General features: G+C 37.5%; 1 protein-coding gene across 1 annotated transcript in view; it reads left to right on the top strand.

Annotated features, from left to right (window-relative positions):
- LOC130242403 (protein Atg16l2-like) overlaps positions 1 to 13,180 on the top strand; it is a 66,714-nt gene that overhangs the window by 38,466 nt on the left and 15,068 nt on the right. The window contains exon 15 of the mRNA XM_056474509.1: positions 9,589 to 9,738. Coding sequence (XP_056330484.1) covers positions 9,589 to 9,738 — 150 coding nt within the window. The remainder of the gene's footprint in view (positions 1 to 9,588; positions 9,739 to 13,180) is intronic.

Raw genomic sequence — 13,180 nt, 5'->3', positions numbered from 1 at the left:
TCTGGTTTAATTAAATGTGAATAATGAACCCAGCTGGCAGTGCTCAAACTGGCACTGAGCGCTGTCCATCACAACATGTCTGTCTGGCTAATGTGATGGCCTAAAAGAGTGCAGCCTCAGGTGTGTGTGTGTGTGTGTGTGTGTGGTGTCATCGCTGGCGAGAGACGGCTTGTTAACGCACTGGTGGTAATGCGTGAGATTGGTTTCTCCATGGGCCCATTTGGACAGACAGAACCTCTTAAACCCATGTTGACAGTTGATGCTCAAAGGCGTTCGTGCTGCTCTGCATGGAATTCGTTTTCCAGATGTGATTTTTATTCCACTTTAGGCCAAATGTTTCAACGCTTTAGGTTGCCATGATGATTCTTTAAAGCTACAGTTCACCCAAATGTTTTGCCATCATTAACTCATCATCCTCACAGCATGCTAGAAGTATTTGACCTTTTTCTTCAGATGCACAGCGATTTTTAGGACATATAGTCAACAAATACCTAATTTGCATGTGTTTGACACTTCTAAAAAGCAGATAATATCTCAGTAATTCTTAAAACCACAGTGTAGTATCAGTCATTGGGTCTCTTTCACTAAGCATTCATAAAATGTGCTGTCGAACATTTTCACAAATAAGTCATGAGTAATCAAATATGTCTGTACTAAAATGTATTCTAAATTTAAGAACAAAAAATTTACAACTTATATTGGATATTGGATACTTATCCAGAGCGAGCAGGAGGGCTGCCAAAATCACTCTGGACTCCTCACACCCAGCACACTGCCTCTTTAAACTGTTACCTTCTGGTGGACGCTACAGAGCACTGCGCACCAGAACAGCCCGACACAGAAACAGTTTCTTCCCTCAGGCAATGCATCTCATGAACACTTGATGATAATAATTCTGGAACCAGCATCACTACTTGCTGTACACTTTTATACACATATACACTTATTTAACAACACACTTTACATGCCAATTTGCACATAACAGCTGCACATATAACGTTGTATATAGTAATAAACATGTACATACACTTGTCAATCTGTATATTTGCACTCACTACTTACTTCTATTTTTTAAATATATATTTATGATCTGTTTTTTGTCCTGTCTCTGTTATCCTGTTGCACTGTAGAAGCTCTGTCACCAAAACAAATTCCTCATATGTGTGAACATACCTGGCAATAAAGCTCTTTCTGATTCTGATTCTGATATAAAGCATGCATGTGCATATATAAAGAACCCTACATATAGGGTGGCTGAAAAGTAACTAGAGACTTCTTTAAAATATAGCACATTCAATAGCACAATGGAACGTTTTCGTGAGAAGTTCAAATGTGAGTACAAATACGAAAAACGGACACAATAAAAGCAATTAAACATGTAAACTTGTTTGACTGTAAACCATCCTTTTCTGCAGACTGTCATATACACCATTACAAGAGAGTTGAGTTTATGCTTTATGTAAGCATAACTGTGTTGTGTAAGTGATGATAAATTGTAAAAGACAAGTCATTTTTCATGTTAGTGCACTTGATAGAAATCATTGATAGAAATAACAGTAAATAAAAGTTCCCGCTGTTACAAATCGTTATCGTTAATCTCGACCGTTTATACTGTGTCTTTTAATACTGTCTATCTTTGTAACATTTTTTAACAAGCATAATTTATTTTTAAACTTGGCAAGTTGCGCATTTATTAGAGGCCAAGCACCGCAAGTGCAGAGGCACCTATTGTTAGCGTTCCTATTATTATTATTCTTCTTCTGTTTCTTCCGCCGGATGTGAATGGCAGCCTATATAACTGCATGCAGGAAAGTTGTATAATTTGGCACAATGATAGAGGGCAGCATCAAAATGAGCCACAGCAAACCTGAAGTCTCTAACTCAAACTCTCTAGCGCCACCACTTGTCCAAAGTTTCACTTCTGTTTATCTTTATAAGTCTTTAACCGAATGGGCTAAATAATTTCTTTTTTCCTCTGAATCCTTGGCTCAAGCCGATTCAAACGCATCCATCATGAAAATTTTTTCTACATTTCGAATTTTTTGCAAAACCCATTTAATCATGCTGACGAAAAGTTATGGAATTCCAGATGATTCTACAGACCATTTTCGTTTAACTTGCGAACAAATCTAACTTAGAGCTTGCGAAAATGGACTTAAGACGATATCTCCATAACGCATTGACGTATTCACACCAAACTTGGTGTGTGTTATGACAACCATGGTCTGAGGTTATCTGCCGCATTTCTGTGCACTGCCCCCTAGTGGTCTGGAGATACAAGAAAACTATTTTTTTGCTTATAACTTCTCAACCCTTTGTCCAAAACTCATAAAACTGGTCTCCTCACATCTGACAGAGCATTCCGAGTCGAATGATGTCTGATTTTCCCAGGTCAGCTGTTTTAGGTGTCGCCCATTTAGACGTTTGTCAAAAAATGCTACATTTTACAAACATATTCACGTATTATTACAAAACATCTTCGACAGCATGCCCTGAAGGTACTCAAAAACTTCTGGACCAGCACCACCTTGTGGCCAGAAATTATAAGCAATTTTTTTTAAGTGCTAATAACTTTTTTAACATTCCTCATTGACATGCCATGTGTCTTGTTAAATTTCCTTGTTTCCCTGTCGAGACTGTTTTGTTTTTGATTGAAAACCTCTTTTTTTGAACTTCTTCTTGTTTTTTCGATTTCTTTTTCACCAAAATTGACTCATATGTTCTTCAGACCATGCTAACAAAAAGTTATGGAAATTATTGCTGATATGCGACACGGTTTTCGGTTACGCCACTGACAAATGTGCTGGCACGATGTCAAAGATCACCTGAGACTGTAATTCTGAAATGGTTGAACATATTGATGCTGAACTTTAGTTGTGTCACTTGCACCTCACAATAACTACCACACATAAATTTGATAACAGCACCACCTAGTGGTCATACGTTATAAACCCTTGACTAACCATCAATAATGAATATTCCAAAATGACTAATAAATGTTGATTGCATGGGATTATTGTAATAAAAATGATGGCAAATTATTCATTGGATCATTCTGAGAACATTGATACTAAACATGCCATATTTGGGCAAATTTCCTGTCCGCCATATTGATTTTGTTTAAAAACATTCTTTTGCGAACTTCTCCACCGTTTATTCAATTGTAAAAAAAATTGACTCTGATCATCTTCAGACTATGCTGACAAAAAGTTATGGAAATCATATTGATCAGCAAAATGGATGTCGTTACGGCTGTAACTCTGCAATGCTTAAACATATTGATGCTGATCTTTAGGTCTGTCATTGGCAGCTCCCAATGTCCCCAACACATAAATTTGATAACAGTGCCACCTAGTGGTCAGGAGTTATAAACCGTTCACTAACCATCAATAATGATTCTTAAATTTCCTAATAACTTTAGACTGCATATGTTTATTGGGATAAAAATTGATCTCAACTAATTCTTCAGGACGTGCTAAGAATATTGATACCAAATATGCCATATTTGGCTAAACTTCCTTTCCGCCACATTGGTTTTATTTAAGAAATCTTTTGCAAACTCCTCCTAGACTGTTTGCCGAAATATCACCAAATTTAACTCAGATCATTGTCAGATCATGTTGACCCAGTGTTGTGTCAATAGGCGAAACGGTTTTTGTTTACAGACCCGACAAATGTGCTCAAATGTCCATTCTGCCTCTGGACAGCTTTGCTCACTGTGTCTCTGAAGTGCCTGGCCCCTTAATTGCTGCTTGCAGCTATATTAATTATTAATATTATCAACTTCTAAACAATGTATTGTTTTATTGTTCCAGTACAGAAATGAGATTTATAATAAGACATTATATTTAATAGGTGTGTCACACATTGTCCCACAGCAGCCTCAATATAGAGCAGGGCTTTTCAAACTGGGGTCTGCGGACTTCTGGTGGGCCGCAAGAGAGCGCTAGGGGGTCCGCGAAAAACTTGGCTGAAACCAAAAATGATTTATGAGATATTTTTTTTCCAATCCTAAAATTATTAATGACTATAATTGATTGAGTTTATTAGCCATCTCATAATAAACACAATAGATACTTTCACTGATAGTTAATTATTGTTATGATGGTGTAACTCAGTTACTATTTATGAGAAGTAACTGTAACTAATTACTTTCTTTAAAGTAACATTCCCAGTGCTGCTTACAACATCAAACATGTCCCTGATTGATTACAGCTCTCCCATTACAACAGCTTACATCATTTGCCACTGCATACTCATAATGCTGCATAAATCTTATGTAGCCGGTCAGACTTTCTTGTGTAAAGCTGCGCTGGAAGTCTCTTCATAACGATCTCGGCAGCCATGTAATAATGCATCACGTTGGTTGCATAACCCCCGTTATTCAGCATCTCAGTGGGTTTTGATTGCTCTGATTGGATGAGAGGTGTAAAATAATAGCACCAAGGATGTCAGTCCAGCAAAGTTCTGCTCTCCGTAGGCCACAAAGCCTCACAGTACGCGTAATTCACCTTTCAGCACAATATAGATGACGCCAGAGAAGTAGAAAAAAGAGCCATTATTTACACCACGTCTCAGTCCTTGACATCTCTCATTCACTCCCAGCAACCACAGCTTTCAGCTGCCAAGGAGCCGACGGCTCGCTTGTCTCCTAGCAACCGGCAGCCCACATAATTGTCTCTCCTCTCATCTTGTTGTAATAGGATTTGTGCTATATTATGACATTTGTGTTTTTCTCCATGCTGTGCTTTGACCATTTTTTAATTGTTTTTGCAAGAGTTACTTTCAAGTGGCAGTTTAATAACAGACGTGTTCACTAAACATGTCTTATAATGCGCACATACTAAATGTGTGGCTTTTACAGGACTGAAGAGCCAATAAACATTCGACCCTGTTGCTGTGATTGAAATTCAGATCATTGTCTCATGCAACCTTTAGGAGGATGAGGCTTCTGTGGTTTACCAAACGACAGCTCAGATGTCGTATATTGTAAAGGGATGGTTCAATCCAAAAAAGTAAAATCAGAGATTATTTACTGCTAATATTTACATTAAACTGTTTTAATTGTGTACAATAGGGTTGCACAATATATTGTTTCAGCATTGGTATCACAATGTGATCAGTCGCAATATTTGAGTGTGGATAATAATTGAATAATATAATTTAGTAATAATTTCCCAGTGAAAAGGCATCCGCTGCGTTAAACATGTGCTAGATAAGTTGGCGGTTCATTCCGCTGTGGCGACCCCTGATTCATAAAGGGAATAAGCCAAAAAGAAAATGAATTTAGTAATAATTTATCATTTAGTTTTAGATGCCTGTAACTGTATGAGTATGTTAAAAACAATCAGGCATAAGAGATTCTACTGTTTTTAACTTTAATAACGATTATTTTGTTAATAACAATTACATTTATTGAATTATTTACACAACGAAGACTATAAAGTAGTATATATATTTATATATAACTTGGCTGGGTCAGTTGGCATTTCTGTGTGGAGTTTGCATGTTCTGCCTGTGTTGGTGTGGGTTTCCTCTAGATGCTCCGGTTTCCCCCACAAGTCCATAGACGTGGCACAGGTGAATTGGGAAAGCTAAATAGGCCATAGTGTATGAGTGTGTATGGATGTTTCCAAGTGTTGGGTTGCAGCTCGAATGGCATCTGCTGTGTAAAACATATGCTAGGTAAGTTGGCGGTTCATTCTGCTGTGGCGACCCCAGATTAATAAAGGGACTAAGGCAAAAAGAAAATAAATGAATATATATATAGATAAATATATATCTGGGCTCGAAATGAACCTTTTTTCTTGGTAGCACAGGTGCTCCTAACTTTAAAAATGTAGGCGCACCACTCAAAATTTAGTCGCACCCACCAAAAATTATGAGCACAGTTACTACATGTTTTATATGAACAGATTTATTGCATTTGAAATCAACACTAATCAAAGCTAACAAATAAACTAAAATCTGCATGCGCTCTCCGGCCCTGCACACACTGCTTGACGTGAATGAGATGAACTGAGTTAATGATAATAACTGTGCTGTTCTCATGGGTGGTGTCTGATATTGCACACATGATATTGACTTGCATACGCCATCTTAATAGCATTAGTCTTTTCATGAGCTACAATATTAGTTTCATCTCAGTGAATGCATGATCTTTAGCTCTTTAAATGACAGCATCGTGACGATTAAATGAAGGATTAAATAGAACATCTCGTGCCTAAAATGTGTGGATATGGCAATTGCTGTTACCTAAAACTTCGTCCCACCGACTTTACAGTGAATGCTTTAGTCATTTTCATAGCGGACTTTAACCACTGGAAGTCTTTAATCCACTCTTCGTCAAGTGTAAATGATGAATTGACATTCATTACATGATCACTAATCAGATGTGCCATTATTAGTAACTTTAGGTGGTTTCTAAAACTAAATCTGTCAGTGTTGTCCCCTGTACAGAACGGGACTTACTCTTTACTCGTTTACTTTCGTGGAGTAAGGAAACGCACTCCACTGAAAACATCCATTAGCCTAAATATTCAATTTTGTCATTTTGTTTGTTAAGCGCAAAGATTTGCTTCAAAACTATTTATAATATATATTTCCAGCAAATGAATAAATGAACAATAATAACGGTCAATAAACGAATTTTCTCCAAACACACGTCCTATTCTTATGCCCCATATGGGGATGCATACATCTCCAAAAGCCGACAGGTGAACAAATCTAAACTTGTTTTTATTAAAACAAATATAAATATGTACATAATAAATACTACTACTAATAATAATAACATTATACAAATGCAAATTATCTAGAATAAACAGACTACAACAGAGCCGGAATCCAAAGCCCTTGAGGTGAAGAAGGCGTAGAGGTATTGGTTTTTATATTCATGTAGAAAATACTATATTTTTTACATTTTAATCTTTTAATTGTTTTCATATTTAAAGATATTTGTGTATTGCTGTACATCCTGTGTGTATTAAGCAATGTGTACGCATGGTTTGGACCTTCATAGGTGCATAACTCTTTAAATGACAAAAACTCTTTGCCATTGACTTTAGAGCAGCTTTCAGTTGGTCAATGGTGCAGTCTATTTCTGTTGCCTCAGAATAGCAACCCACAAACAATTGCCTTTACACACACACACATACACACCTTTTCAGACCAGCACACCCATGAGTCCATAAAATGGCGCAAATATATTAGCTATTTAAACAATGTGGCACAAAACATGAAAATGATGCGCTGGCCTGAAACATCTGATGCGCCTGGCACCATATTGCGCCTGGTGTATGATAGGGCTCAAAGTGTTACCGAAAAACAAGTTTATATAACACGGGAACATCATGAGGGTGAGTAAAAGGGCGATTTTATTTTAATTTATTTATTCTTTATTTTAGTGAACTATCCTTTTAAATGCCCTGAGATTAAACCTCCTTGTCTTGTCCTTGTCCAGATGATAACTTGTTAGCATATAAAAGGAAACCGCAGACTGACCCTCAGGCTGCACGTCTGCAGTCGCCTCTCTTGTCTTATTAAGTCCATCACTCATGGTGCAATGAGACAACTATCATGACATCAGTCTGCTTAAACCTGATGGAGAGCTGCAGTTGTCAGATTTCAGACTTGCAGATGTGCCCTCAGCATCAATGGTGCTTAATATTTGATACACAAGAATTTGAGGCCAGATTGCAGTAATGAGAAGTGTTTGTTAGCTTGTGCCCCATTTCTATTCTATTGGGCACTGTCTCCTCACAGCAAGAAGGGTCAGCTGGCATTTCTGTGTGGAGTTTCCATGTTCCTCCCGTGTAGGTTTCCTCTGGGTGCTCCGGTTTCCCCCACAGTCCAAACACATGCGGTAGAGTTGAATTGAATAAATTAAATTGGCCGTAGTATATATGCGTGGATGAGGGTGTTTGGATGTTTCCCATTTCTGGGTTGCAGCTAGAAAGGCATCCGCTGTGTAAAACATATGCTGGATAAGTTGGCAGTTCATTCTGCTCTGGCAACCCCTGATGAATGCATTAAAACAGAGAATTTGTAATTTGTTAATTCTCTTACCAGTCAGGTGTAAGCAGTATAACAAAGCAACAGGTGAGTTTATCTGTCTTCAATAATAAGTGGAAGAGGAAGATGAGTACAGGAGACAGGGGGTGGGGAAGAGGTAGACCTGTTGGAGGACCTAGACAAAGAAAACGAAAAATTGTTGAATCAATCAACCTTGATTGACCACGTTGTAATCCATGGGTTGACATTTGTTATTACAGACCACAACGCCAGTCAGAAGTGTCAATTTCTACATCATCTGAAAGCTGAATAAATAAGCTTTCCATTGATGTGTGTTTCTTTTAGGATAGGATCATGTTTAGCTATCAGTACTGCAGTATTTGGTATTCACTCTATTCCATGTTGGAAATTTGTGTGCTGTCTTACAGTAAAATTTATTTAGATAGATTGAGGGTGGAGAACATAAGGGGCCCTTTATAAACAGAGGACCAAGAGAGCTACCATAAACATGCTTTTGGCCAAAATTTACAGAAAGCGTACAGTGTTACAGAAAAATTCAGACAAATAATAATGAAATAATACCCTGAATCACCACACAGTTTTCAGTGTTTTTTGTTTTATATTTTGTTTTTCAGTTCAGAATGTATCCTTAGCATAGAGGAATTGAATGGTTTTGCGATGTGGATATAAATAATAAAAAAATTATGTCTGTGTACTTTATAGTACTTGAATAAATATTATGCTAGTAAATAAACATTGGTCGCGTCTTTTGTGTTCATCATGTGAAAACGTTTTGGAAATCAATCATTTTCTTTTCAGCTTAGTCCCTTTATTTATCTGAGGTTGCCACCGCGGAATGAACCAACAACTTATCCAGCATATGTTTTACACAACGATTGCCCTTCCAGCTGCAACCCATCACTGGGAAACATCCATACACACACATTGACACACATACACTACGGACAATTCACCTGTACCGCATGTCTTTGGACTTGTGGGGTAAATCGGAGCATCTGGAGGAAACCCACGAGAACATGCAAACTCCACAGAGAAATGCCAACTGACTCAGCCGAGGCTCGAACCAGCAACCTTCTTGCTGTGAGGCGACAGCTCTACCTACTGCGCCACCCATTTTGAAAATATTGTTTTTAATTTATTGCACCAGTGTGTAGGACTATGTTGTAGTGTGTGTGTTTTGAGGTCTTGTGTGTGATGTCTGAGGGCAAAGTTTGATTTTTAGGCAAGAGTGAATGGTTCTGATTGCAGAGCTTCATTTTGACCTGAACATAGGATGTTTGGGAAATTGACGTTAAGGATTTGTGTTTACTGTTTTCAAGAAATTTGTTTAAGCAATCGAGAAAAACTGTAATAACTAAGATTAATCACTTCTGTACAAGTGTTGTTCATTATTAGTTTGTGTTAATAAATACTTGAGTGGAGTGAATTGTTACTGTAATCTTTTATTGTTTTATTATCTTCATGATTCGCCTGATATAGTTTGTTTCATTACTATAGATTAATTTTTGGCCTTTAAAGTCAAAGTAAATGTGTGTGGTGAATATGTGTTTGTAGGGCAGCGACCTGCACACAGGAAGTGCCTCTTCAGGGCAGAGTGACATCACTGGACCTTTGCCCGAACCACAGACAGCTGCTCAGCTGCTCCAGGGACAACATCCTGCAGCTGGTGGACCTAAGAAAGAGCAACGACAGGGTGGCCTTCAGGTACAAACACACATCTGAGACACATGCAAACAGAAATGCACCAAATATAAGTGAAAGCTGTAGTGAGCTGACCAGTAAGATTCTATAACTGCAGCTTACATGGGTCCAGTTAAAACGGTTAATGAACCTAATGCTGATAAATGAGGGTCTATATATATATATTCTTTATTTATATTATTTTCTATATTATCTAGTTATATAATTTTCATATGATATTATACTATAGATACTTGTATTCAGCCTAAAGTACAATTAAAATCTTAATTAGGTGAACTAGGCAAGTTGGGTTAAATAGGCAAGTCACTGGACAACAGTATTTTGTTCGGTCACACTTTATTCTGATGGTCCGTTTGTTGAATTTAAGTTACATTGCATCTACATGCCAACTAATTCTCATTAGATTATCAGTAGACTGTTAGGTTGGGGTTGGGGTTAGTGTAAGTTGACATGTACTTGCAAAGTTTCTTGTTGTCAGTTAAATGTCTGTTGAAGGAGCAGAATCAGCAGATATTAAGCAGACAGTTTACTAAGGACGCACTCACACTATGCTATCCGACCTGTGCCCAGGCACGTTTCCTGGTTCGTTTGAGAAGTGTGAGTGCTCTGAATCAGGCTCAGGCTCAGGCACGGTTCAGTTGGCCGGCCCTGGCCCGGTCGGAAGAGGCTGCCAGAGCGCTGTTCACTTGACGTGACTTTTAAGGGGCTGTTTCATAAGGATTTAATAATCATTCTTACTGTTCAATTAACGCAAACTGTGGTCATTTATTAAAGACGCAAACCCCTCACTGCACGTCAGCTGCACCTTCAGCAAACCTAATACCTGCAGCACGAGGACTTGATTATTTATGAGCGTCAAAAGTGGATGATCTGTTCGGTAAATATTTGACTGCATGTCACTGCATATCAAACCACTAAAAGGATATAACTAAAGAAGTCTCCACTGAGTTGAGCGAGAGCGCTTCTCTTCTGTTAAACTGAAGTGTGTTCAGGCTTGGATTCAATGTGAGGGCAGGCTGTCGGGGAAGAGGGGAGGGAGGGGGGACAAGTGTGCTTCGGCATGGTTCAAGGCAACTGTAGATAGTGCGAGTACGCCCAATTACTCAAATAAACCATCAAAATAAAGGGTTACCATTTGTTCTGCCACATTAAAAAAATAATGTCTTATAGAGGCTAATAATGTTGACCTTTTAATCTTTTTGTAAAAATCATTACAAATATATGCATTTATATATATATATATATACTGGAAATACTGTGTATTTTTTTGCTCTGGTAAATATTTGAATAAGAATTACAAATTTAACCGAGGGCTTCTAATTTTGTTTTCAACTGTGTGTATGTGTATATAAATAATCCAGGTTGAAATTATTCATATACCTGGCCAATTCTAACTTAAAGTTACTCATTACTTGTTTTTACCAGAAGTGAAACAGGCTTCTCCCCCCAAAAATATGAAAATTTCTGTATCATTCCAAATAGTCCAAGTGCTTCTACAGCATCCTAATTACCCTGATTGATTGGGAGCAGCTGTTTTAATCAACTCAACAGGTGAAAAACAGAAGCTCTCTGCTGTTGGATTGCGGACAGTCATGGCTAAGACGAAGGAGCTCATTGAGAACCTGCGGCTGAGCATTATGGCTGCTCGCAAGTCAGGGAACATAACACCATATATACGTGTTTTTAAGTTCCAGTGACTACAGCGCAAAGGTTTATTACTATCATGTTTTTCACTGAAAATCTGAGCGCATGTTGTCGGAAGCCAAAAATCACCCATGTGCATGTTCAGTCAGTGGACAACGGAACCAAGGAGCAATACATCAGGCAGTCTGTAGAGAAACTTGGCCTTGAGCACCAGTTGACATTTCATCATGACAATGGCACAAAACACACAGCAAAAGTGGTGATGAAATGGTTAGCAGACAATAACATTAACGTTTTGCAGTGGCCCAGCCAGAGTCCTGACTTAAATCCAATTGAGAATCTGTGGAGGGAGCTTAAGATCAGGGTGATGGCATGGAGACCCTCCAACCTAAAAGAGTTGCAGCTCATCGTTAAAGATGAATGGGCAAATATACCAGTAGAGACATGCAAAAAGCTGGTCAGCAATTATAGCAAGCGTGATTGCTGTACAGCCAATAAAGGTTTTTCTATTGATTACTGAGAAGGATATGAATAATTTTGGACATGCCACTTTTTGTTCAAATGTAAATAAAAGCTGAGAGATATATTTTTATTCACAACGATGTCTCTTATACATCATCTCAGAGAAGCTAGTGTCATTTCCAGTCTTTGCCAGGGGTATGAATAATTGCAGGCTTGACTGTATGTATATGCACAATATATGATAATGAGTATTTTGATGTTCTAATGTTTTCATTTAGCCAAAAAACTGATTTTTTAATTTCTAAAACATGATAAAAGCATGGTAAAACATGGTAGAAATGTGTTACAGCATGCATTAAACATACTAGCAGTGGCTAGAAAAGGCAACAATGTTAAAAACGAACACGTAAGACCTATAATAAGATAATATTAACATGATAAATCAGTCGGATTATATCAAGAAACAGTTCAAAAGCAGTTACACTCATGAAGTGAACTCTTTAACTGTGGGTTTGTTGTAGACAAGAATTAATGACACGCAGAAACTACAAATCACTGACTTTTAAACCATAAAAATGTGTCTCACAGTTCTGTCGAAGCGAAACAGCACATGCTGTCATGAATAATTTAGCAAAGTGTCCTTATAGGATACGAACACACAGTCTCATGAATAATTAGGACACACTGATGCACCATTAATTACTGGAATTTTTTTTTGCCACATCACCTCTGACATCAGCACGATGTACACTAATCGTCAAAGGTTTTGGAAACTATGAAGATGGAAATAAGTTTTCAACATACAGTTGAAGTCAGAATTATTAGCCCCCAATTTATTTTTTTCCCCAATTTCCGTTTAACGGAGAGATTTTTTTCAACACATTTCTAATCATAACAGTGTTAATAACTCATCTCTAATAACTGATTTATTTTATCTTTGTCATGATGACAGAATAGTATTAGACTAGATATTGTTCAAGACACTTCTATACAGCTTAAAGTGACATTTAAAGGCTTTATTAGGTTAACTAGGCAGGTTAGGGTAATTAGGCAAGTTATTGTATAACGATGGTTTGTTCTGTAGACTATCGGAAAAAATATATCTTAAAGGGGCTAATAATTTTGACCTTAAAATGTTTTTAAAAAAATTAATAACTGCTTTTATTCTAGCCGAAATTAAACAAATAAGACTTTCTCCAGAAGAAAAAATATTATAGGAAATACTGTGAACATTTCTTTGCTCTGTTAAACATCATTTGGGGAGAAAAGAAAAAAAAATTCTTAGGGGGGTTAATAATTCTTCAGCTGTAGATACTTAATAAACGTAATAAACAGATCA

This window comes from Danio aesculapii, chromosome 15 (assembly GCF_903798145.1).
Source record: "Danio aesculapii chromosome 15, fDanAes4.1, whole genome shotgun sequence".
NCBI classification, from domain to species: domain Eukaryota; kingdom Metazoa; phylum Chordata; class Actinopteri; order Cypriniformes; family Danionidae; genus Danio; species Danio aesculapii.
This window is presented reverse-complemented; position numbering and strand designations above follow the sequence as displayed.